The 23781-nt window shown below is 43.1% G+C and overlaps 2 protein-coding genes and 1 long non-coding RNA gene across 6 annotated transcripts in view; 2 read left to right on the top strand and 1 right to left on the bottom strand.

The window, feature by feature from the left end:
• LOC308582269 overlaps positions 1 to 1008 on the bottom strand; it is a 33466-nt gene extending 32458 nt beyond the window's left edge. The window contains exon 1 of the long non-coding RNA XR_014005592.1: positions 921 to 1008. This is a non-coding gene — a long non-coding RNA (uncharacterized lncRNA). The remainder of the gene's footprint in view (positions 1 to 920) is intronic.
• LOC308587852 (aldehyde oxidase 4-like) overlaps positions 1 to 3854 on the top strand; it is a 77646-nt gene extending 73792 nt beyond the window's left edge. For both annotated transcript variants that reach the window (XM_081195682.1, XM_081195683.1), the window contains one exon: positions 2872 to 3854. In XM_081195682.1, the coding sequence (XP_081051808.1) occupies positions 2872 to 2925 (54 nt within the window). In that variant the 3' untranslated portion in view covers positions 2926 to 3854. The remainder of the gene's footprint in view (positions 1 to 2871) is intronic.
• A 1734-nt stretch (positions 3855 to 5588) lies between these two features.
• On the top strand, positions 5589 to 22463 carry BZW1 (basic leucine zipper and W2 domains 1). Of its 3 annotated transcripts, none has more exons than XM_081181599.1 (12): positions 5589 to 5748; positions 8993 to 9066; positions 13240 to 13416; positions 15201 to 15295; positions 15828 to 15893; positions 16290 to 16425; positions 17034 to 17143; positions 17247 to 17417; positions 18818 to 18964; positions 20716 to 20854; positions 21801 to 21923; positions 22020 to 22463. In XM_081181599.1, exons 2-12 carry the CDS (start codon positions 9003 to 9005, stop codon positions 22049 to 22051), a joined length of 1260 nt encoding a protein of 419 aa, XP_081037725.1. In that variant the 5' UTR covers positions 5589 to 5748; positions 8993 to 9002; the 3' UTR covers positions 22052 to 22463. The 3 variants fall into 3 exon arrangements, with proteins under 3 accessions (XP_081037725.1, XP_081037724.1, XP_081037723.1); XM_081181598.1 differs by having other exon boundaries at positions 5604 to 5744; XM_081181597.1 differs by lacking the exon at positions 5589 to 5748 and adding an exon at positions 6009 to 6164.
• Positions 22464 to 23781: the final 1318 nt, after the last annotated feature.

Below are 23781 nucleotides of genomic sequence, written 5' to 3'. Positions count from 1 at the left end.
CTGAAGCTCAACATCAAAAAAACCAAGATCATGGCCACTGGTCCCATCACCTCCTGGCAAATAGAAGGGGAAGAAATGGAGGTAGTGAGAGATTTTACTTTCTTGGGCTCCATGATCACTGCAGATGGTGACAGCAGCCACGAAATTAAAAGACGCCTGCTTCTTGGGAGAAGGGCAATGACAGGCCTAGACAGCATCTTGAGAAGTAGAGATGTCACCTTGCCAACAAAGGTCCGTATAGTTAAAGCCATGGTTTTCCCAGTAGTGATGTATGGAAGTGAGAGCTGGACCATAAAGAAGGCTGATCGCCGAAGAATTGATGCTTTTGAATTATGGTGCTGGAGGAGACTCTTGAGAGTCCCATGGACTGCAAGAAGATCAAACGCATCCATTCTTAAGGAAATCAGCCCTGAGTGCTCACTGGAAGGACAGATCCTGAAGCTGAGGCTCCAGTACTTTGGCCACCTCATGAGAAGAGAAGACTCCCTGGAGAAGACACTGATGCTGGGAAAGATGGAGGGCACAAGGAGAAGGGGGCGACAGAGGACAAGATGGTTGGATAGTGTTCTCGAGGTTACCAGCATGGGTTTGACCAAACTGCAGGAGGTAGTGGAGGACAGGGGTGCCTGGCGTGTTCTGGTCCATGGGGTCACGAAGAGTCGGACACGACTAAACGACTAAACAACAACAACAACAACAAAGCCTCATACTGTGCCCCCCCCCATTTATACATTTTTCACCTGTGGCCCCCTTGGAATATCCAGATGCCCACAACAATTGGACAGTAAGTGCTTCAAATACTTGAAAGGTGCTAAATAAAGCACTAGGGAGCAGTATTGTAAGTTAGAGTCCTGCTCCAAAAGATACAAACTTCAGTCCTGGGATATGACCAGAATCCTACCCTTGCCCTTGTTGTAAACAAAAATTGCCCTTTTCCCTTATGGGGTATCCAAGAGCCCATATAGAGTCCTTACATAGGTTCCCTATTGGTCGGAGAGAATAACAGAGCCAACCAGAGAATATTGAGAAGCAAAGCAGCTAGTAAGCTTGATCTTTATTGATCTGTTGCAACAGGGTGCTCCCCTCACACACAGAAGAGAGGAGGAACCCCGAAAAATGGCGCGCAAGGCCTTATAAAGACTTTTGAAATTGCCACCCTGTAGATCAAGACCACCCCCAGAAACATCATACATACATCACAGAAGGGGTGTAACCTAAGACCACCCCTCAGATACATCATACCTAAATCACAGAAAAGACGGCCTTAAAACAGAAATTTGAATGTTGTTTTTCTCCTGTCGTTGTTTATCTCTGGTCTGGCAGGTTACTTGATTGGATTGCCTGGGTAGCCTAGCCAGTCTTTTGTAATGATAAAAGGGGTGAGATGGTAAAATTCAGAAATAGACTGGAAAGAGAAGCTGCTGAATTGCAACTCATTACCAAACTTAAAACCATGGAGAGACCTGGTCTGAACAAAGACATTGGATTCTTATCTCATTATACATGACTAAGCCATTTCTCACCTTCTCACTCCTTGCCTTTTCCTGTAAGACCTATTACAGTCGTTAAGAGTCGTCAGCAGGCTCATTTCAGCTATCTGCCAATCTCCCATTCCCACCACCCTTCTGAGTAATACCCCTCCCCACCTTCTCACTATATAGAAGGATCTGGCAACTTCTGTTTCAGTGTATCTGAAGAAGTGTGCATGCACACGAAAGCTCATACCAAGAACTAACTTAGTTGGTCTTTAAGGTGCTACTGGAAGGAATTTTTTTATTTTGACCATAGAACTCAGTGAGATTTACTTCTGTTCTCAGTTTGTATAGGTATGTATGGGTTTGGGCCATAATATGCATAACAGTTTAATATATATATTTTTTAAAAAATAAAAATCCTTTTTTTATACCTCATAGTAATAGAGATATATGATCTCTGGTTTGAAAAAGGCATTGCAGGAAGTGTCTCCTCTCCTGCTTCTAATGGCTCCCCCCTCAAAGCCACTCCAAAACATTTTGCTGCTGAGGCAAAAGCCAAAATGGTGCTCTCCCCCAACCATGCCTCATTCAATAAATGAAATTGTGTGGTGTTTCCTGTGTGCCTGGTGCCAGAGCAGGCAAGCTCTGAGCATATTCAGAGTGCCTCACCACAAGAAAATAAATATGCAGTTATGAAGCTAACTACATCGCACAAGAATTGATGCTTTTGAATTATGGTGCTGGAGGAGACTCTTGAGAGTCCCATGGACTGCAAGAAGATCAAACCTCTCCATTCTGAAGGAAATCAGCCCTGAGTGCTCACTGGAAGGACAGATCCTGAAGCTGAGGCTCCAATACTTTGGCCACCTCATGAGAAGAGAAGACTCCCTGGAAAGACCCTGATGTTGGGAAAGATTGAGGGCACAAGGAGAAGGGGACGACAGGGGACGAGATGGTTGGATAGTGTTCTCGAAGCTACGAACATGAGTTTGACCAAACTGCGGGAGGCAGCGGAAGACAGGGGTGCCTGGTGTGCTCTGGTCCATGGAGTCACGAAGAGTCGGACACGACTAAACGACAACAACATTGCACAATGGAGGAAGCCTCTGGGTATCCTTTGCTCTTGGGCTTCCAGTATATCAATAAACTCACAGGAGGGAGAAAGAAGTATAATGGGGTATTTAAAAAGTTCTGTTAGAGAGGAAAAAAACTAAACTACAGTGATTCAATGGCTGAAGTATGTACAGAGCAATATAAACTCGTATCTCACATGTTTCAATGCACTGTAGCTTTCCTCTCATTAAAACAAGTTTTATATTGGTTGATTTTCTTTTATTTCCTAATATGAAATTACACATAAGAATAGCCCTTCTGTTTCTCTCTCTCTCATTTTTAGATTCCAAAGGACAAGCCGGGGACCTATAAACCATGGGCTATCGAAGTAGACTAACGTCTTGGTTTTCCGCCAAAGTTTTTCACTTTTGTATGTTCTTCCTCATCAGAAGAGCAGTCGCAGTCTAATCACACACAAGAAGGACAATGGTATTAATTTCAGCTGTGCAGGATTTTTAAAAATTATATTGATGTACGAAAACAAATCTGTGAATTTCAACAGGTGTATAATCAAGCATAGACGTCGTATAAGAAAATTAAATTCCAAACTGTGAGAATTAGCAACTTTATCTCTACATCTGTGATTTGTGTTCATATTGTATTGTAATGGCCATTGACATCTACATCTGTAACTGTAGGCATATAAAATGCTGTAATTAGGTGGCTGCCTACCAGGCACACAGATACACCTCAGCTTTTATTCAGAGGAGTTAGAGAGGGGTGAGATTGTTGGTTTGGGCTTTGAGGATCATATGGGTGTAGGGAGAATCATTTAGTAAATGTTAGGGCACAGGGGAGAGTGCTGAAGTACTCATTTGGCTTATACATTCTGTCCCTTGCCAGTTAAGCAGACCTTCTCCTGGAACTTGCCCAGACTTGGTATCCAATTAACTTTTACTCAGAGTAGAGCCACGTAGCAATATCTCTTGTTAAGGAAACTGAAAACTGTCATCAGCAGAAAGTGACCACGTGTTGCCAAGGTGCGCTGTGGAGGCGAGCAAATTTTACTTGCAAAATAGGAACAACTCTGGAGTACATTGCAAGGCAGTCACAAGCCGCTGGTCTGTTCCTCAGCCTGAACATACCTGTGCGGGTGGTATCAGGGAAGCAGTTAGCCGGTAAAATAATGGTCAAGTACTTTTAAAGCATTAACTTTAATCATTTATTATCCTGTTGATCATCACCTTTGCTCGCATGATGATTTGAGAACTATTGTTTTCAAGAGATTTGACACATGCTAATAAAAAAATTGTTATTATGAAACTGTATGAGTCACAATGAATTACTTATTTCATTTTTGTATTTTGCTGTCACCTCCACACACACCCCAGGTTTTTAATTTTCCCCTCACAGCACTCAAGAGTCAGGCTAGGCTAAGTGTATGAGATTCACCAGGTATTACCTAATGGGCTCCATGGCCAAGTGAGGCTGTGAACCAGAGCCTCCCTGTCTTTGACCTTGCCAGTCAACTTCCTAGTCAGTGCTTGTGTAGTTTATGGCTTTGCAGTCACTGCCATAGAATTTGCTACCCTGCAGAGTTTTCTCCCGAATGTTGCAGGCCTAGGGCACAAGCAGATCTCACTCTCTCTGACAAGTGATACCATAATGAAACAAAAAAGATAAGCTGCCACCTATTATGCAATTAATTAATTAATTAATTAATTAGTATACTGCCCATCAGCCGTATATCTTAGGGCAGTTCGCAACATAAAAACACAAGATTTTAAAAAAACAATAAAAGCGATAGCAAAGCAAAGCACTAACCCCCACTCGCCCTACACAGAAGTATTCTCAGAACATGAGAATTGCCACAATCAAGTACTGTAATAATGCATTTCAGCTTAACACAACTTGGCCAGGCCATTGGCTGGTGTGCCAACCGTAAGGATAGCACCACCTGACTACAGAGCAGGGTTGTTGTAACTCAATTTCGGCTCCAGCCCCTGTAATGAAGGCATGAGTGATATGTCTCGAATCCTGCACCCCACCTGCAACACGGGAATAATTATTGATGATGATGATGATGATGATGGACAGTGCCGGAAGTGCCATCAGGCAGCCCTGTTTAGGGAAGTTTTTAATATTTAATGCTGTATTGTTTTTAACACTTGATTGGAAGCCGCCCAGAGTGGCTGGGGAAACTCAGCCAGATGGGCGGGGTATAAAGAATAAATTATTATAATTATAATTATAATTATTATTATTATTAATTTTACAATTTCCTCGCACTAGAAAACCCGACTGCGTTTAAAAGCAAATGAACCTTTGCATATTTCCCCCTCCCCCTTTTTCCTTTGCCTGATGGAAACCGCTGCCACCAAATCACTGCAGAGTTGGAAGGGGTATCCAACCCCCCTGCAATGCAGGAATCTCAAGTAGACCATGCATATAGAAACGCGGAAACAATAAAAGTCATAAGCACCATTTATTTATTTTGCAAGCTCTCATTGTTGCGAGACAGACAGACAGAGGAAACTTCAAAAGCAAACCAGAAAGTCTGGGCTGCTTCCTCCTATGGTGATAACCACCTGGCCTCCTCCGCCGCTTAAGTCCCCCTACTTCGGCTCAATGGATTGCGCCACGAAGTATGCCGGGCCATTCCCGGAAAAGGACGAACCTGGACGCGTCCACTTAGGGAGGGGAGGGGGAAGCGGAGAGCAGAGTCTCGTTTCAAACCCCGCCCAAGGGAACGCAGCCCATTGCTACGTAACGTAGTTCGGGAGGGGGCGAGCTGGACGAGCCCATTTCCGAAATAAACGGGGGTAGGGTAAAACAAACACGCTTGCTTCATTTTTAACTTGAACTTCCTCTCTGTATGAGGAAATAACCAACCAACCCCCCACAATAAAAAAAAAACCCAGCCGGCGTCACGCACTCGACCCTCAGCACGACGCGCTTCTCTTCTCTCCCCCCCACTGTGTGACGGCTGTGAATAATAGTTCCTTCCCAGCAGGCCTCGCCTCCCTCCTGCCCGTCACCCGCGTGTTATCGCGTTGTTTCCTCTCCTCGCGGGGGAGGTTGTGTGGGGAGGGGGAGTAGAAGAGGAGGAAAAGGGGTGGAGACTTGAAGCCGCTTCAGACCGCCCGCCTTCTCCGTCCTCCGTCGCGCCGCTTAGTCAAGCTCGTGCTCCTTGGACGTTCCTTTCCTGCCTTAAAAGTCGGTGAGGCCCGAGGCGCGCGGCGGGATTGATAGCTCGCGGGGGGTGGGGAGAGAACGCGGCTTGGCGGGCGCTGATTGGGCGGGGAGCGCGGCGCGAGGCTGGCCCGTAACGGCCGCGCTGGCAGGGCCGGTTGCTGGGCCTGCTTCTCCCCTCCTCCTCCTCCCCCCTCCTTTCCCTTCAGTCGCCCGCGCCCTCTGGCCCGGCCCGGCCTGGCGGGTAACAAAGCGGCGGCCTCTGTTGGGCAGTGACGCCGCTGAGGGAGGGAGGGGACGCGGCTGTGGCGGCCGGGAGGGGCAGCAGCGCGGGACTCAAGCCTAGCCGGGGCGGCGGCGCTAGCGGGAGACTTCCCCCTTCCCTTCCTTTCCGGGGCCATCGCTTCCAGCTCCTGCAGCGGCCGCCTCCGCCCGGAGGGCTCGGTGGGTAGGCCGTGAGGGAGGAGGGCGCCTCGGGTCGGCTGAGGGAACAGCCTTCCGGGAAAAGGCCCGTTTCCGGCCCAGGCAGCGGCACGAGGCGGGGCAAACCCCCCCCCCCCAACTACACAAAAAATAATCACGGCCTGCCCGTGTCTGTAGATGGAGGGGGGGGATGTCTCTCCTGAGGGGGGTGAAGGGTGGGGACACCTCCCGGGGCCGAGTGGGTGGCGCCTGGTGGGGAAGGAGGAGGAGGGGACTCCAGGTTTGGCGATTGCATTTTGAAAAGAATTTCTCTTTTTTTATATAATAGTAATTTTTATTAAGTTTTCCATTTTAACAATCCAATCGCATCACATTGAATATTCAAAATTGTACAAATGCATATCATGAAGTCCAAATATTTTGCCAAATTATAATTTTTTTGTTGGGGGTTCCCGTGCTTCAAGTTCAGTAGGGTCCAATCATCTCATGTTTCTACTGCCTTGAGTGTCAGTATTTCTCAGTCTTTTTGCTTTGGTGCGAGATAATTAGCTGGCACGTTTTCCAAAATCTGTATGTGCTCGTGACTCTTGGTTGTTGGTTTTTTTCTGGGAGAGACCATGATGGGGAAAGGAGGAGATTTAAATACCACGAGGATGGGTGAAATAAGCCCTGTGGATAAAACAGGTTTTTGCATCCCTCCCCCCCCCCCCCCGCATTTTTTGCAAAAGCGTGAAGGGCGTCTTAAGTTATTTTCCTTCTTCTCCCTGGGCGCCCTAAATTGATACTCTGTCCTGATGTAACATTATTCCAGGGGGGAGGGCTTTCCCCTAGCTAAGCAGTAGCCATGGGGTTGCTGGTAAGTTGGGTCCCCTCAAAATCTAAGCCCTGCCATCCCCAAAACGTGAAAGAGGATAGCTAGTTTCACTCTGGTTATGCTATATGCTCCCGGAATGCATTCAGGAATTCTGAGAAATTTTGGCCCATCCCCAAAACATCATCCACACCCCAATACCTAGAAACATGCCGGAGGAATGTTAGCCCTGCCTTGTGTTTTATAGACAGCTATGATTTTTTGGAAGAGCAGGTACTGTAATCCTGAGCACACCTGCTCAAAATCATCCCATTTTGCTCAGGTGCAGTTAGTTCCAGGGAAGTGGTCATAGGACTACAGCCCTGTTGGGGTATACTGAGGACCACAAATTCCCCTTTAAAATACTCCTCTCGTTCTTGTTTACAGTTTAATCTGGAATGAATTCAAGAACAGGGCTTTAAACATTGTGATACTCTTGCTGCTCCGCCTGCCCCCCCAACCCCTCCCTTTTCCCTTGAAGCCTTAAATGCAGTTCATGCTTTTGTTTTTTGTGTTAAGGCTGGATTCTATACATACAATTAATATGTTTGGACTGAGAGCCTCTCTTTTTACATATAATTATGAAGTCGAGGTGTGAGGACATAGCCCTGTACCCCTTGGCTATCTTGATACTTTCATCTTATGATTCATCTCACTGCAGGCAGTGTCAGGCGACTGGATCTAACCAACTTAAAATCTATCACAGTGCCCCTAGCCTAGTGTTTCTGTGGGGCATTGCACTGAAATAAAAAGATTGCTGCACCATTCATCCAGCAGTGCTTGGAGCCCACTGACATAGGAAAGGGCCCACAAGAGAACGCTTTGTCAAGGAGCTTGTCCTGACTTAATTATGGCCTTGCTTAGTTTTAGGGAGAGTACTGGTAAAAATCATGAGGTTGGAAGTCCCCCGATTCCAAGTTAAGTTTGACCCCAAGTTCATTAATAGGCCTTGATAGCTATGAGTCTCTTGGTCATCCTCAGCGCTCTGATAATAATAATAATAATAATAATAATTTATTATTTGTACCCCGCCCATCTGGCTGGGTTTCCCCAGCCACTCTGGGCGGCTTCCACAGAAACCAAAAAACACTAAAATATCATACATTAAAAGCTTCCCTGAATAGGGCCGCCTTAAGATGTTTTCTGAATGTCAGGTAGTTGTCCATCACCTTGACATCCGATGGGAGGGCATTCCACAGGGCGGGCGCCACCACCGAAAAGGCCCTCTGCCTGGTTCCCTGTAGCTTCGCTTCTCGCAATGAGGGAACCGCCAGAAGGCCCTCGGCGCTGGACCTCAGTGTCCGGGCAGAACGATGGGGGTGGAGACGCTCCTTCAGGTATACTGGGCCGAAGCCGTTTAGGGCTTTAAAGGTCAACACCAACACTTTGAATTGTGCTCGGAAACGTACTGGGAGCCAATGTAGGTCTTTCAAGACCGGTGTTATGTGGTCTCGGCGGCCGCCCCCAGTCACCAGTCTAGCTGCCGCATTCTGGATTAGTTGTAGTGTTGATAACTGCTGGTCCAGTATCAACTACTCACCTCAGAAGTCAAAGTATTTGGTCTTCAAACCATAGATTCAGATCATGGTTTGAAGGCAATGCTTGATTTGTTCTAACCATACTGTAGTTGGTTCAGTTTAGATCTTGGGGAAAAGTGTGGTAAGAACCAACTGGGAAAGGGAGATGGGAATTCTTATGCAAGGGGGAAAGGAGGAAGAAAAACATCATGTTTCTAATCTCTCAGCCCAGATTTACTCAATTTAGGCATCATAGAACCCGAGGTCTGTTATGTATTTTGAAACATAGGAAAAGGTTTGTAAACACTTAATGTTTCCAAATGTTAAAGTAGAAAAAAATTACTTAAATAAAGTAGGAAATCATTAAGATGTATTTTTAGGATGTTGCCAATAGCTGGTAGATGCGTAACTGAAGTCTTCCCAAACACTTAGGGATCATCTGCTTAACTGATACATCTTGAAAATTTTGTTTCTTTCCATAGGGTGTCTTTTATGAATAATCAAAAGCAGCAAAAGCCAACGCTATCAGGCCAGCGTTTTAAAACTAGGAAAAGAGGTAAGCCTAATTATATGTATGATTAATTAAATTGTTTCTGTCTAATACAGTTGGACATCTGAGAGAAAGTTTGTTTGTGGTCTGTACTGTGTGTGTTTTTGCGCAAGCGCACGCACACACGGAAAGCTGCATTGACTGGTGGAAAGTCTTTAGGATTGATCCTTAATCAACTTTACCTTCTTTATATTAAGGCAGCTATATCTTACATATAATGCAAGAGTGAGAGTAGTATCAATATCTCTGTTGTTGTTTTCTTCACTTATCACCTGCTTTTAAAACAAACATATTTGTTTTAAACAAAAATATACTTTGACCTAAAATCTTAATTTTATTAAAGCCAGTGAACTAATGAACCCATTCTCCTTTGTCTCCCAGTGACAGGTTTTTAGTCTGTTTAAAAATCAGATTGCAGCCTTTGATTTATCTGACACATAAGTTCTCACATACTGAACCTGAACAAAATTATTCACTGCGAGTTGTATCCAGCAGCATCCGTGTTTGAGTGAATAGACTTCTGCCCATGTAGCAGGACTTCCCTCTCTGTCTAATCCTGTATGCACCCTCCGCACCTGCCCTTCACCCAAGGATCACAGGGGGGTTTACAATATCAGATAGTATAAAACCACGAAAATACATACCATAGTAACAAACAAAAAATAACAATCTACACACAGTTTAAAAGGCCATAGATTGGCTCATTAGTCAAAGGCCTGGGAAAAGCAGCAGCAATGGATGCAGAAGTAGCCCTAACCTGTGTATCTGTTCCTTCAGAGGGAATGTAACCCCATCAAGACCAGGCAACCTCCTATCCATCCAGTCAGGAGAACCACCCACTAACAGTGCCTCAATCTTATCTGGATTGAGTTTTAGTTTTTGGCTCTCATCCAGTCCATTATCGAGGCAAGACAATGGTCCAACACATCCACTGCCACAACTGCAGATGTAAAGGAGAAGAGCTGTGTTTCGTTAACATATTGCTGGCAAAATACTCTAAAACTCCGGGTGACCCCACTCAGCTGGTTCATGTAGATGTTAAACAGCAGGGGGAATACAATCGAACCCTGAGGAACCCTACATTGAAGGCTCGATGGGGCCATATGGTATTCGTACCCATGGATTCAAATTTTCATGGTACTTTAATGCCTGGCTTTAGGAGAGATGTTTGTTTTAGATGGGTAGGTGCTATATTTAACTTTTCTTCAAGCCGGTCAACTACGAGCTTTCAAAGGTGTTATGGCTAGGAAAGGGCCTTAATTTTGCCTCTGCACGGGGCATATATCTCTTGCTACTATGACATATAAATAGTCCAGCCAACTGGCTATGTGGCATGCCAGAAAGCACAGGAATACTAACTTGTGGGTAGTAATTATGTTAAGGAGTGTTTGTCTGTTGAGTGTTTCTTCAGTAAATGGAGAGAAAAGTGTAGCTTTAATGAATTCTAAAGTGAAATGTCGTTATTTTAAAGATTATTTTGGTATGGTTTCAGTTAAATGACTTGTGAAGGTGAAAGCAAATCTTGATCCTATGACTTGAAACATATAGCACATGAACTTCTGTGCCAGCAAAAAAAAAATCACAAAATTGATCATTGTCATTGAGCCAGAACCCTGAATCTAATATTCAGAGTCGTGATAGGTCCATGATACAAGGTCTTATTTGAACTCACTTCTGTAATCCACGTTCAACTTTATGGTGGACCTTCCAGCTTTTTTGTTTTGTTTTTGTTAAACCTTTGAAACTGAAGGAGCTGCACACTTCTTGTCAGGATGTTCTAGGGAAAAGAGTGTAATCTGCTGTTTAGTACTGCTCTGCTCAAATAAGTGAGAAAGAATGAAACTGAACTGAGTGGAAAAAGGTGGAATTCCAATAAACAAATTAGTAGGTGGGAGTGGGACCTGGAAGCAGAAATAGATAAATACTGTCTTGATCTGCTGAAACATGGTGGGTGAGCTGGAGTGCACACATGACATAATACTGTGGTATTAGTCTTTGGATAACAAATGCTCAGTATCTTGAGGATCAAAGAAAACTGATACCTGAGTTCTAAATGTCATACGTGAAAGAAGATCCTCTCATATTCATGGAATTTACTTCCATGTAATGATTTCAGATATTTCATTTATAATTTTCATTATTACCATCATGTAATGTTTTCAGAAGTGGAGTAGCAAGCAACTATAACAACTTTGAATTTCTGTGGGTGGTACTAAAATTTTAGCCCATTATAAATAGACTGGTAATACGTTAAAAGAGAAATTAAGATTTCAGGTGCAGCTGATATTTTGATTGCTTTTTACCAGAGATTCTTGGCTTAAGAGAGTGCTCAAACTGACAACACTAATGCCAAAAATGATTTTGCTGTGACTGTGGCCCTTAGTTTTCTGTCTGTTGTATACTTCTGGTATCTTACAGTGAGAGTATCTTGTGTTCTAGTACAGATAAGTGGCTTATTTGAAGCTGAGAAGCTGGCCATTCAAAGATCTTGAGGGATATAGCAAATTCATGAAGGCAAGCCCTTGAAGTTGTTTCTTGTAAATAGATGAGTTTAAAGAGAACTTCTGCAATGCATTCATATGAGGGTTTTTATAGAGAGAACCAGAATGTAATAAAATGGCGAGAGGTAGAAATAGCTCTTGGAACTGCAGGTGTGAGTTAGCTAGCTCAGTAATAAACTGATTTGTGTCAGAATCCCTATTTAAAGTGAAAGGGAATATCTATGTTTGTGGAAGATTGAAGCAGACCTTAACGGTTGCTCAGTCATGAACGCTGTACTCATGACTTCCACATCCTGAAAATTGGGCTGGATACTGGTTGATATTTCAGGTAATTATTGTCAATTTACTGGTGCCACGCCAGAAAAAGAAGGGTGTAACCATTTTATTTTGATCTATAGAACGTGGGTGCTAACTTTTTAAAGGTAACTTTTTTTTAATACACACTTCTTGACGGAAAAGGGTTTGTTTTGTATTTTGCTAATAATACCAAACCATGTATCATGCAAAAAAGGGGAAAGCATAGATCTTTAAAGGGCCTGGTGATGGGCCTCTCCAAAGTGTAATGGAAATCTCCATAATAAAAAAATTCCTTCCAGTAGCACCTTAAAGACCAACTAAGTTAGTTCTTGGTATGAGCTTTCGTGTGCATGCACACTTCTTCTTCAGCACACGAAAGCTCATACCAAGAACTAACTTAGTTGGTCTTTAAGGTGCTACTGGAAGGAATTTTTTTATTTTGACTATGGCAGACCAACACGGCTACCTATCTGTAACGGAAATCTCCAGTAACTTTTAAAGTGGGAAATGGTCATAATATGCTCCCCTGATGTGCAGTATATTAAATGCCAACCTTCTATTTCAGCAGTGTTCCATATAGTGTGATAGTTGTCCATATACAAAACTTGTTGTGTTTCTTTGTGTTGTGATTATTGAGATGTTTTGGACTACAACTTGCATTAGCCAAATAGATGTTGTAGTCGAGAACATCTGGAGGGCAGCTGGCTGGCAAAGGCTGATGTATCAGCAGTATGAACCTATACAACAAGAGTGAGAGATACTGGGGAACTGGGTTCGGGACTTCACATATACAGAGGCCGTGTCATGCCCCAGTCCTAGAAGGCTCTTTTACCCACTACTGTACTGTTCTCTAGTGAATTAGCATGATTTTAATGTCCTACTTCCTGGTCAACCCTGACTCTCAAAGGGTATTTCAAAGAAGAAAGGTTTCCAACCTTTCTGTTCCTCAGCATCTATTGAGGAGATTACAGAGTGGCCCCACAGTAGGGAATACTGCTTTAGAATCCGCTTTCTTTGTTCTTGACTCAAGTTTGCTGTCATCATTCACAATATCAGTAAAGAAAAATCCTTTTATCTTGTTCTGTGAACCACTCTGAGACTTCTGGGTATAGGGCGGTATATAAATTATAATAATAGTAATAGTAATAATAAATTTTATCTGGCTCCACTATTTTTTCCAACTGCCAGCCTGAATTTAACTGCCACTTTGTTGTGTGTGTGTTATTTGTACCCGCATAATTTGTTGTGATGAATTTCATTGATTAAATCGTGTACCTAAATTGGGGCCACTCTCTGTAATTTGATTTTGTATTAAAAACAATGTAATAAATAGTACTATGTTCGCAGAATATTTATTTATTTATTTATTTATTTATTGCAGATGAAAAAGAGAGGTTTGACCCCACTCAGTTTCAGGACTGTATTATTCAAGGTTTAAATGAAACTGGCAGTGATTTGGAAGCAGTAGCAAAATTCCTTGATGCTTCTGGAGCAAAACTTGATTATCGCCGCTATGCAGAGACACTCTTTGACATTCTGGTGGCTGGTGGAATGCTGGGTAAGTGACCTTAAGAGGGGCTTTTTGGTTTACAAGCGTGCCTGTGTATTTGTATGGTTGGATCTTAAAACTAACCAACCATTCGTTGCTCATGATCTCAGTTGCTACTGATTATGCAGCCTCTGTACCCTCCAGAATATAATACAGTGGTGCCCCGCAAGACGAAATTAATTCGTTCCGCAAGTTTTGTCGTCTAGCGAATTTTTCATCTTGCGAATCACGAAATCCCATAGGAATGCATTGAAAATCAATTAATGCGTTCCTATGGTCAAAAAAAGTCCAAACAAAGCCAAATTTGGTACAACAACAGTTTATTAACTGCTCTTTAAAGTCACACATACTGTAAAGAGCAGTTCAAAAATTGAAGGGAAAATAAATTAACTTTATAAACAAAACATGTCTTTGTTTTTAGACAAAGGAAACAAAGTCGCGAGACGTTTTCGTCTTGCGAAGCAAGCCCATAGGGAAATTCGTCTTGCGAGGCAAATCGAAAACGGAAAAACCTTTCGTCTAGCGAGTTTTTTGTCTTGCGCGGCATTCGTCTTGCGAGGTACCACTGTAATAATAATTAATAATAATTTTATTTGTACCCCGCCCTCCCCAGCCAAGACCAGGCTCAGGGCAGCTAACAACCAATAACGAAAACAAGTTTAAAATACAACATTAAAACATTAAAATGAAGCCTCATCACAGGAGGAGAAAGGAAAAAATAAAGAGGGGGATTCCAAGCCAAAGGCCAGGCAGAACAACTCTGTCTTACAGGCCAGGTGGAAAGAAATCAGATCCTGCAGGGCCCTGGTCTCATGAGACAGAGCATTCCACCAGGCCAGAGCCAGTGTCGAAAAGGCCCTGGCTCTGGTTGAAGCTAATCTAACTTCCTTAGGGCCTGGGACCACTAGGGTGTTGCTATTTATGGACCTTGAGGCTCTCCGTGGGGCATACTGGGAGAGGCGGTCCTGTAGGTATGAGGGTCCTAGGCTGTGAAGGGCTTTAAAGGTCAAAACCAGCACCTTAAATCTGACCCTGTACTCCACCGGGAGCCAGTGCAGCTTGAAAAGCACTGGGTGAATATGCTCCCATGGCAGAGACCCCGTGAGGAGCTTCACTGCAGCATTCTGCACCCGCTGGAGTTTCTGTGACAGCTTCAAGGGCAGCCCCACATAGAGCGAATTACAGTAGTCAAGCCTGGAGGTGATATACTAGCATTAGACCTCTTTTCTCTGTGAAGGGCTTCGCAAAACACAGAAGTGACGTAGTATCTTATGGTAGCTGTTGGCAACTGATGATCCAGTTCAAATTTAGGAAGATGAAAGCTTCTAGTCAGCCTTCAGGGTTTTCCTAAAAAACTAGCATCCCTGTAAAAAGGTGGGGCTCCTAATTCTTAGCAGTTGGAAAGATTTTTATCTTGCTCTGTTTGCCATTAAACTTTAAATACAGTGGTACCTCGGGTTACATACGCTTCAGGTTACAGACTCCGCTAACCCAGAAATAGTGCCTCAGGTTAAGAACTTTGCTTCAGAATGAGAACAGAAATCGTGCTCCGGCAGCAGTGGGAGGCCCCATTAGCTAAAGTGGTGCCTCAGGTTAAGAACAGTTTCAGGTGAAGTACGGACCTCCAGAATGAATTAAGTACTTAACCCGAGGTACCACTGTAGTTGGTTTTCACTTTCTGTTGATTTACTTCACATTGCATTGTATTAAACTTTAATGCTGTTCTAATTAGTGAAAGTGATCTTAGCCAATGTTAGCTTTTCTTGTAAAACTAAACACCAATTTCTCAATAGCCCCAGGTGGTACACTGGCAGATGACATGATGCACACAGATGTCTGTGTGTTTGCAGCACAGGAAGACCTAGAAACGATGCAAGCATTTGCTCAGGTTGGTTTTGTTGGTTTTGTAAAAATGGCTTTTCTTGATTCTACCTCCCTGCAATATAAACATCCACAAAAAAGCAAGATTGCATGTATTTGTTGAGGGCTTAATTAAGATTGTTGAGGGCTTAATTGCTGAGGGATACCTGGTGGCACTGACCAGAGCCGGAGCAGTGATGGGCATCCAGAGACAAAAGTGTTCTGGATTATTGGAGGGGTGGGATTTCCTTATCCTCAAGTCAAATAATAAGGAAAAAAGGTTTTTAAAAATCAGTTGATTTTATCAGGTAAAAATACTGCTTCTTCCAGTTGTTCTGAAATTACATAGAGAGGGGGAAAGCCTGACAAAATGAAGAAATTGATAGAAAGAAAGTTACTGCTGGGATGCAAAGATTCTGGGGAATCCCCTTGCTGGGGAAGATTCTGAAGGCGCTGGGGGAACATAAAATGAAAGCAGGACTGCATATGGCCCCTAGGTATAAGGTTGCCCACCTTTTCTATGAAAACTATAGTCTTAATTGCTAACATTTGTCTTTCAGGTCTTTAACAAGCTGATCAGGCGTTACAAATACCTGGAAAAAGGCTTTGAGGATGAAGTCAAAAAGGTATTGCAAGTTGAAACTATTTTTTGGACTATGGCCTTATAGATACTCCTGTATATTTGTGTGCTTGTTACTATTTAGCAAAACATTTAGTCTGCATGTGCACATATTCCTTGGCAAGTCACTTAGGGCCTTAAAGAAAAGAATAATTTCTGTCCCATTTATAAAAGTTCCATTTTCTGGTTACCTGGAGGGGTATAGTTCTCCATAGGCATCAGAGTAAGTGGCTTTGCAGAAACTTCGTGTAAGACTTTCAGTCATTATAATAAAAACTCTGCAAAAGGGAGTCCTTATCTTGTTTCCAGTGATACGTTCCTTTATATCTCATGGTAGCATTCATAAATGATTTCAGCACTTCGCTTGTTTCAGAGTGTTGACTATGCCTTTTACCCTTTGCAGTTGCTGCTATTCTTGAAAGGTTTTTCAGAGTCTGAGCGGAACAAACTGGCCATGCTGACGGGTATTCTTCTGGCCAATGGGACACTTAATGCGTCAATTCTCAACAGTCTTTATAATGAGAATCTAGTTAAAGAAGGTAATTGTGGTAAACTATTTTGGAAGTGTTCCCTGTCTGTTTTGATATTTAGAGGTGTATTCCTGCACAGTATCTTAGGTTTCTCTTCACCAGTGGAAGTCCTGTCCAACCCCAGTTCCTAGCATATGAGTATTTTTCTCAGAACTTTACACTGCAAGACCCAGATTTTTTTTAAGATTCACAGGTTGAAGTAGGTACTAGGTAACAGACTGTGCATTTTAGTTATAGTGAAGCAAAACCTTACCATTTAATCATCCAATGTGACCTTTGCACGTCCAGTGAGAGTGCTAGAAAACCTTTCATCATGCAGCCAGTCAGGAAGTGATACACAAAGAACGATTTCATTATCAAAATCTGCTGACAATTTGAGACAACAAAGCCACCTGAGTTTTTATATGCTAACCTGTGGCCTCTACAGATGTAGATGGACTACAACTCCCATCATTCTTGTCCATTGGCCGTGCTGTATGGGAGTTGGGAGTCCAGTCACGTCTGGAGGGCCAATGGTAAGTCACATCTGATAGTAGGACAGTATTAAGCAGGAGTAATAGAGTATTACTGTTAGTAATTCAAGAGTATTAAAAGTAACCATACAAATTCTCATGCAGGTGTTTCAGCAGCCTTTGCAGTAAAACTGTTCAAATCATGGATAAATGAAAAAGATATCAATGCAGTGGCTGCTAGCCTTCGTAAAGTCAACATGGACAACAGGCTGATGGTAAGTAAATAAGATAATCTACTTTTGGTGCTGAAAATGGAGTAATTTGAGATGTGCAACTTTTTTAAAAGTACACCGCAAATAATCAATATCAATGTTTCAGGAACTCTTTCCAGCCAACAAGCAAAGCCTTGAACACTTCACAAAATACTTCACTGATGCAGGATTAAAGGAACTCTCTGAATACGTCCGGAACCAGCAGTGCATAGGGGCTCGTAAAGAACTGCAGAAAGAACTTCAGGAGCAGATGTCACGTGGGGATCCCTTTAAGGATGTAAGTACATTGGTTTCCTCTGCTCATAGCTTATGAGCCTCTTTGGTCTCTAATACTCGTTTTTCGTAACTTTGGCATCTGCCATGGCAACCAAGGAAGGTGAAAGTAGCTTGGTTTTCTAGCTGTCTCAATTGCTGTAACAATTTTTGCTGTTAAAATATTTTCTTTCCAAGTGTGTTTGCCGAATTAACATTGCGCTAATGTCCGCACAATGTAAAATGCTGACACTCAGCAAGGTGGGAAGTATGAAACCTTGTTTAATAATTTTTGAAATAGCTGCTGATATTTATGAAAATAACGATAATGTTCAGGAACAGTTAAGCATGCTCACGTATACGTTTGTACCTGTTCAGGCTATAGCCTTTTCACCTGTGAATAATGCTATTGTGTTTATCACATTTGCATCCTACAAGGAGCCCAGGAAAGCATGCATTGGGTTATCTTGATCTATGCAGTAAGCCCTGTGAAGAAAGCTGGTCTGCAAGATGGTGACGTTCTCCAAGGCCACCGCCCAGGGAGCTCTGTGATTGAACAGGGATTTGATCCCTTTTCCTTGGCAAGGGTTTGGGACGCAGCTGGCTGGTTTCACCTTGCTTCCTAAGGACTGGCTGTTGCTACAGTGCACGAATCATAGATGTTTTAGGACTAGAGCTCCCACCATCCCCAGGCAGCAATTCCATTGATAGCTCATGGTAGCTGGGGATCCAAGCAATTTGGAGGGTGGAAAGCTACCATAGTTGGGTTGCCCAGTTTCTGTGCTTGGTTTCCATGATCAATGAGAAATGTATTAAGATTTTATATTCTAAAATGGGGGTGGGGAAGGAGAAGCAAGATGCCTGTGTCTACAGGCAGAAACTGTTGAAAGGAATGGGAAAGTGGCTGTTCCACCTTGAGCTGTGTCTTGAATTTCACATTCTGAGTCTTGACGGAAATGTCTTAAAAGGTGGTGCACAATGTACCCTCCCTGCGAGAAGTGAGGTTACAGGGAACCAGGCAGAGGGCCTTCTCGGTAGTGGTGCCCGCCCTGTGGAACGCCCTCCCATCAGATGTCAAGGAAATAAACAACTATCTGACTTTTAGACGACATCTGAAGGCAGCCCTGTTTAGGGAGGTTTTTAATGTTTGATGCTTCATTGTGCTTTTAATTCTGTTGGGAGCCGCCCAGAATGGCTGGAGTATAAATGATAAGTAGTAGTAGCAGCAGCAGCAGCAGTAGTAGTAGTAGTAGTAGTAGTTGTTGTTATTACTCAAGGGTGGTTCCAAGTATTGCAGCATTTACTGCTTGGGTAGAACAAAGTTAATCTCCAGGCCCAAGGAAATCTATATCTGAAAATCTAAGCAAAGCTTGTCAATACACGTGCAAGAATGTTATGTAACACTCCCTGGAATTGCTTGTCTAGATCATCTTGTATGTCAAGGAAGAGATGAAGAAAAACAATATATCAGAACAGACTGTGATAGGCATTATCTGGTCCAGTGTAATGAGCACTGTGGAATGGAACAAAAAAGAGGAGCTAGTAGCGGAACAAGCCATCAAGCACTTGAAGGTATTTGTATGTTCATTTTTTAAAAAGTACCGTATTTTTCGCCCTATAGGGGAAATGTGTGTGTGTCCTATGGGGCGGATGCAGGCTTTCGCTGAAGCCTGGAGAGTGAGAGGCGCGCCCCGCGCTTTGCGCAGATGTCCGCAAGCCTTGCGAGCTCGCCGGGAGTTCCCCCTGGGCTCGCAAGGCTTGCGGGCAATAGCCTGTTCTGGGGGCTGGTGTCGGGGGACGCTCGGGCTTTCCCCGGCCCCGCAAGCAACTCACCATCGTTCGGGCTTCCCCCAGCCCCGCAAGCTCCGGGAGCGATGGCGAGGTTGAGCGCCACCTCGCCTTTGATCCCGGACCCCCAGCCCCGAGGCTAAAAACAAAGCCAGGACAGCGAGCGGGATCCATCCCACTCGCTGTCATGGCTTCTTTGCTCTTTGGGGCTCAGGGGGGAAAATATATTTTTTTTCTTTATTCCCCCCCCCCCAAAAAAAAATAAGTGCGCCCTATGGGCTGGTGCACCCTATAGGGCGAAAAATACGGTATATCATATAAGCAAACTTCTGTGGGTCTGTTGCAGTGCAGGCATGGGTGCAAAGTCCACGTAATCATTCCCTCTGTATCCAGCTGAGTTTTCAGGTGCTCATGTTAGGGGTAACCCTGAGGTTTGCAGACAAATCAAATGATTTTTATTTTTATTTTTTGAAAAAAATGAACGTAGCTGGGGTTGTACGTAAATGTGTCTCCCACCACAACCCGCCCCCCCCCAAAAAAAATAGAGAGGGAAAGCCCCAAACAGGCCAATATGGGAGTGAACCTGCTCAGTGGGCACAAAATGTGCACTGGAAAGTAGGACAAGGCATGAAAGCTGGTGGTGGGAACCCTGAAAAAGAAATATTCTACGCTGCATAATGTTGTGCGGTCCCAGTCATAATACTGTATTGCCAATGCAGAGAATAGGCTGCATAAAAATGAGATTTTTCAAATGGATTCTCTTTATTTCTCCAGATTTAATATAAGCTTATTATCTCATTCAGTGTAATCCCATTCAAAATGTTCCCTGAATGCCACAATGTAGGGCTCACATTCTTCTTAAAATGTTGAATTCCTGAATTTTGAACAATTTTACTTTCTCCCGTCTGTAAAAGAAAATGGGAAATCACTAATAGCTAACTTGGCGGTGCATGGTTCTAAGACTGGGGTGGGGAATCTTGGGCCCTCCAGAAGTTGCTGGACTGTAACTCCCATGAGCGCCCGCAAATGTGGCCAGGAACAATAAGAAGCTGCAGTTCAGCAACAGCCAGAGGACAAAAGGTTCATTCAATGGTAGTCTATGGGAAGTCCTCTTAGAAGTTCCCAGACAGCTGGTTTTTGCTGTCACGATTTTTTCCCTTCATGAAAGAGGCATTTTCTGGCACCAGGGTTTGAAAATGTACATGTCCATTTTAGGACAAATTACGTGTTGATGATTTCTAATAAGCCCAATTTTAAGCAGTATTCTGGTGTACGCTAGCTTGTGCATAACAAGTAGGTGAAACATTATTATTATTTATTAAATTTGTGTACCACACTAGATTTGAAGATCACATGGTGGTTCACAACATAAAAAAACAAAATGAAAGCACAAAATATGTAATACAAAAAAGCACCCATAACTCCCTCTCCAACACATTTAAAAGGCACATTTATGGAGAAATGGGAAGCTGCTGATCAGAATAAAAGCGTGTGTGGGTTTTTTCTGTACATAACTGTTCTCATAATCTTCACAGCAATACAGCCCTCTTCTTGCTGCCTTTACAACCCAAGGTCAGTCTGAACTGACTCTGTTGCTCAAGATTCAGGAGTACTGTTATGACAACATCCACTTCATGAAAGCCTTCCAGAAAATAGTGGTGCTCTTCTACAAAGGTAATGGTTTAACACTCAGTCATGTGCAAAACTCAAGAGTTTAGCATTTTAACTCTCTGTAACTCATTTTAACTACTTAACCTGTAACTTCTGATGCTTATCAGTAAAGTCTTAATCTCAAAGAAGAAAGCTGCAGCCCATAATTCCATTATGCCAATTGAAAAGGGTCTTAGTCTTCTGGTGTTGCATCCGCTTAAGACTATTGTGGCTTGTCAGTAAATTGTGATGTCAAGTGACTTTTTTGAGATGTAGATGAGTATCCTGTTGGTGAAAATAGGGTGTCCTAATGAGGCTTCAAGGGACGCGGGTGGTGCTTTGGGTTAAACCACAGAGCCTAGGACTTGCCAATCAGGTCTGCGGTTGAATCCCCGCAACAGGGTGAGCTCCCGTTGCCCGGTCCCTGCTCCTGCCAACCTAGCAGTTCGAAAGCACGTCAAAGTGCAAGTAGATAAATAGGTAAATAGATAAATAGGTACCGCTCCGGCGGGAAGGTAAACGGCGTTTCCGTGTGCTGCTCTGGTTTGCCAGAAGCGGCTTAGTCATGCTGGCCACATGACCCAGAAGCTGCACTCCAGCACCCTTGGCCAATAAAGCTAGATGAGCGCCGCAACCCCAGAGTTGGCCATGACTGGACCTAACGGTCAGGGGTCCCTTTACCTTTTTAATGAGGCTTGAGTTCCAAAGATGTGATTGAGCAACATATAAAATGTATTGCTTGGTGAACTGGTCAAGTCTACTGGAAATTTACAGCCCAAACAATGCTAAGACCACAGAGCATGAAGAACGTGGCTTGGCAAACTTACTGGTGGTTATTTTTTGTAGAGGGTTTGCATTTAAGCACTTTGTGCTTTGAAAACACATGATGTGACTTGGCATTTGTTTTCTAAAGCTGTGCTGCATGAAGGGATAGACACTGCTTGCCCTAACCCCACTTTGTTTTCAACAGCTGAGGTGCTAAGTGAAGAACCCATCCTGAAATGGTATAAAGATGCACATGTTGCCAAAGGAAAGAGTGTCTTTCTGGAACAAATGAAAAAGTTTGTAGAATGGCTCAAGAATGCTGAGGAAGGTAAGCCTGATGCAATTCCGCTTTGCTTACTGTGCATCCATTTGAATAAGTTTACAAAGTGTTCTCATGCTGGAATGCTTGTTTGTTTTCTTTCAGAATCTGAGTCTGAAACTGAAGAAGGTGACTAAGTTGTCAAAAACAGTAAAGCAAACAGGAGCAGTAGATAAAACGTCATGTCTTTGTGTCCTGATTCTTACATCCTACCTCCCTGTATCAAGCATGATATAAGGGCTCTCATGGCAAATTTATGTTTGTGTTTTCTATGGTCATTAGAGAACACCAGATTTAGGTTTTTAAAACCATGTGTTAGTAGCTTACAGGAGCTATAGATTTGATTCTAACATTGCATTAGTTTTTTGAGTTACCTTCTACCTCCTGTATTTTCTACTGTAACATAATTTAAGGCCTTCCACAACTTAAAATTCATTTTATCCCTGGGTTTTCTATAAAAAAAGTTTACAAGTAGACATGATTTGGAAAAATGAAATTTGTTATAAAAATTCTGTTTGCAAATTAAACTGTACAAGTATCCAAAGTAAAGAGGCCACACTTGTGTAATTGTGTGTGAAATATAACTAGATCCAAGCAAGAGTGATGGCATTCCTAACATCACATCATTCCCTGTTCATAATACCACTGCAATTTGCAGTCACTAAGCTCAGTATTCAAACTACGCTCTTTGCCTTCAGCTTCCTGGTTCTGGTGTTCTTGCAGTCTTAAGCAGATCCTTGAACAATCTATATTCTCTTTGAAAAATGTATTTTTCCGCCTTGCTATTAGTTGGAAACAGAACGAAGTTTGCATTGACCATTTTTGAGCAATGTTGTATACTACTTTTTAGCTTGTAGTAAACAAAGTCCTCAAAAATTAATGAACGTGACTAGGTTATGTCTAGTGGGTCTAGATTATTATATGGGTCTACTTTTGAGTAGGATGAGTGTTGAATACCATCCTTTTAAAGGTTAAAAGGATTTGCATTTTAGATACTGAATGTGAAAGTGAAAAAGGTTCTGGAACCCCAATAATTTACATGGTTGGATAATGTATTCTTGCTAGCCAGGATCAGGAAGAGAAATATTGTGTGTGCTTCAATGCTGCTTTCACTGAAAAACGGAAGGAAACTAGGCAACTCTTCCATACTATCTGCATAAGCTATACTAGTTTCCTGTTACTAGCCCCAGACGCCCCATGCTTTCTGTATCCCTGAATCTGCAAGAGAAAAGGGAATTGTCTAAATTGCACCCAGTTGTTGATAGAGGAAAACTATTTCCTATAGGTTTCTTTGTTTCTTTAAGTGCATTAGGTGTTCCGAATATCCCCGGTCAGAATATATTCTGGTTACATTTAGCAAGATGTGATACAGCAGTTGTGACTCTAGTAGTGGGCCTACTGGCAGAGAATGGATGAGTCAGGCAGCTCAGAATAGCAGCCAGGGAGTGCTTCTTTCAGTGCAGAAATACATGGGTTTCTACGGACCCATCTGTTTTAGTACATGCAGGTCCTGCTTTCCCACCCTGAAATAACAAAGGAAAAACTTGTGTGTCTGATTGCTCTCCCTCTGTCCATTGTTTCTACCCAAAATGACTGCTTCTGACTAGTGAAATGCAAGTGGGCAAACTCCAGCAGTTTAGCTATGTGAATCAGCCACATGCGTTGAGAGGTCTTGGATGAGCATTCAGATAGCAAAGCCCTGTGTGTATACAGTTCCACCAAGATGCAGGTAAATACCTTTTTCCCTAACAAATTTTGCCAGTAAAAACTTGGAATAGGCTCCATTTACAGCAACTGTGCCTTTTCCCTGGTGCATTCACCCTGGGCCAGAAGACAGGATACTTCAGGGAGTTTTGTGAAAATGCAG

Source organism: Podarcis bocagei (genome assembly GCF_964188305.1).
Source record: "Podarcis bocagei genome assembly, chromosome: 1".
Lineage (NCBI taxonomy): Eukaryota > Metazoa > Chordata > Lepidosauria > Squamata > Lacertidae > Podarcis > Podarcis bocagei.
This window is presented reverse-complemented; position numbering and strand designations above follow the sequence as displayed.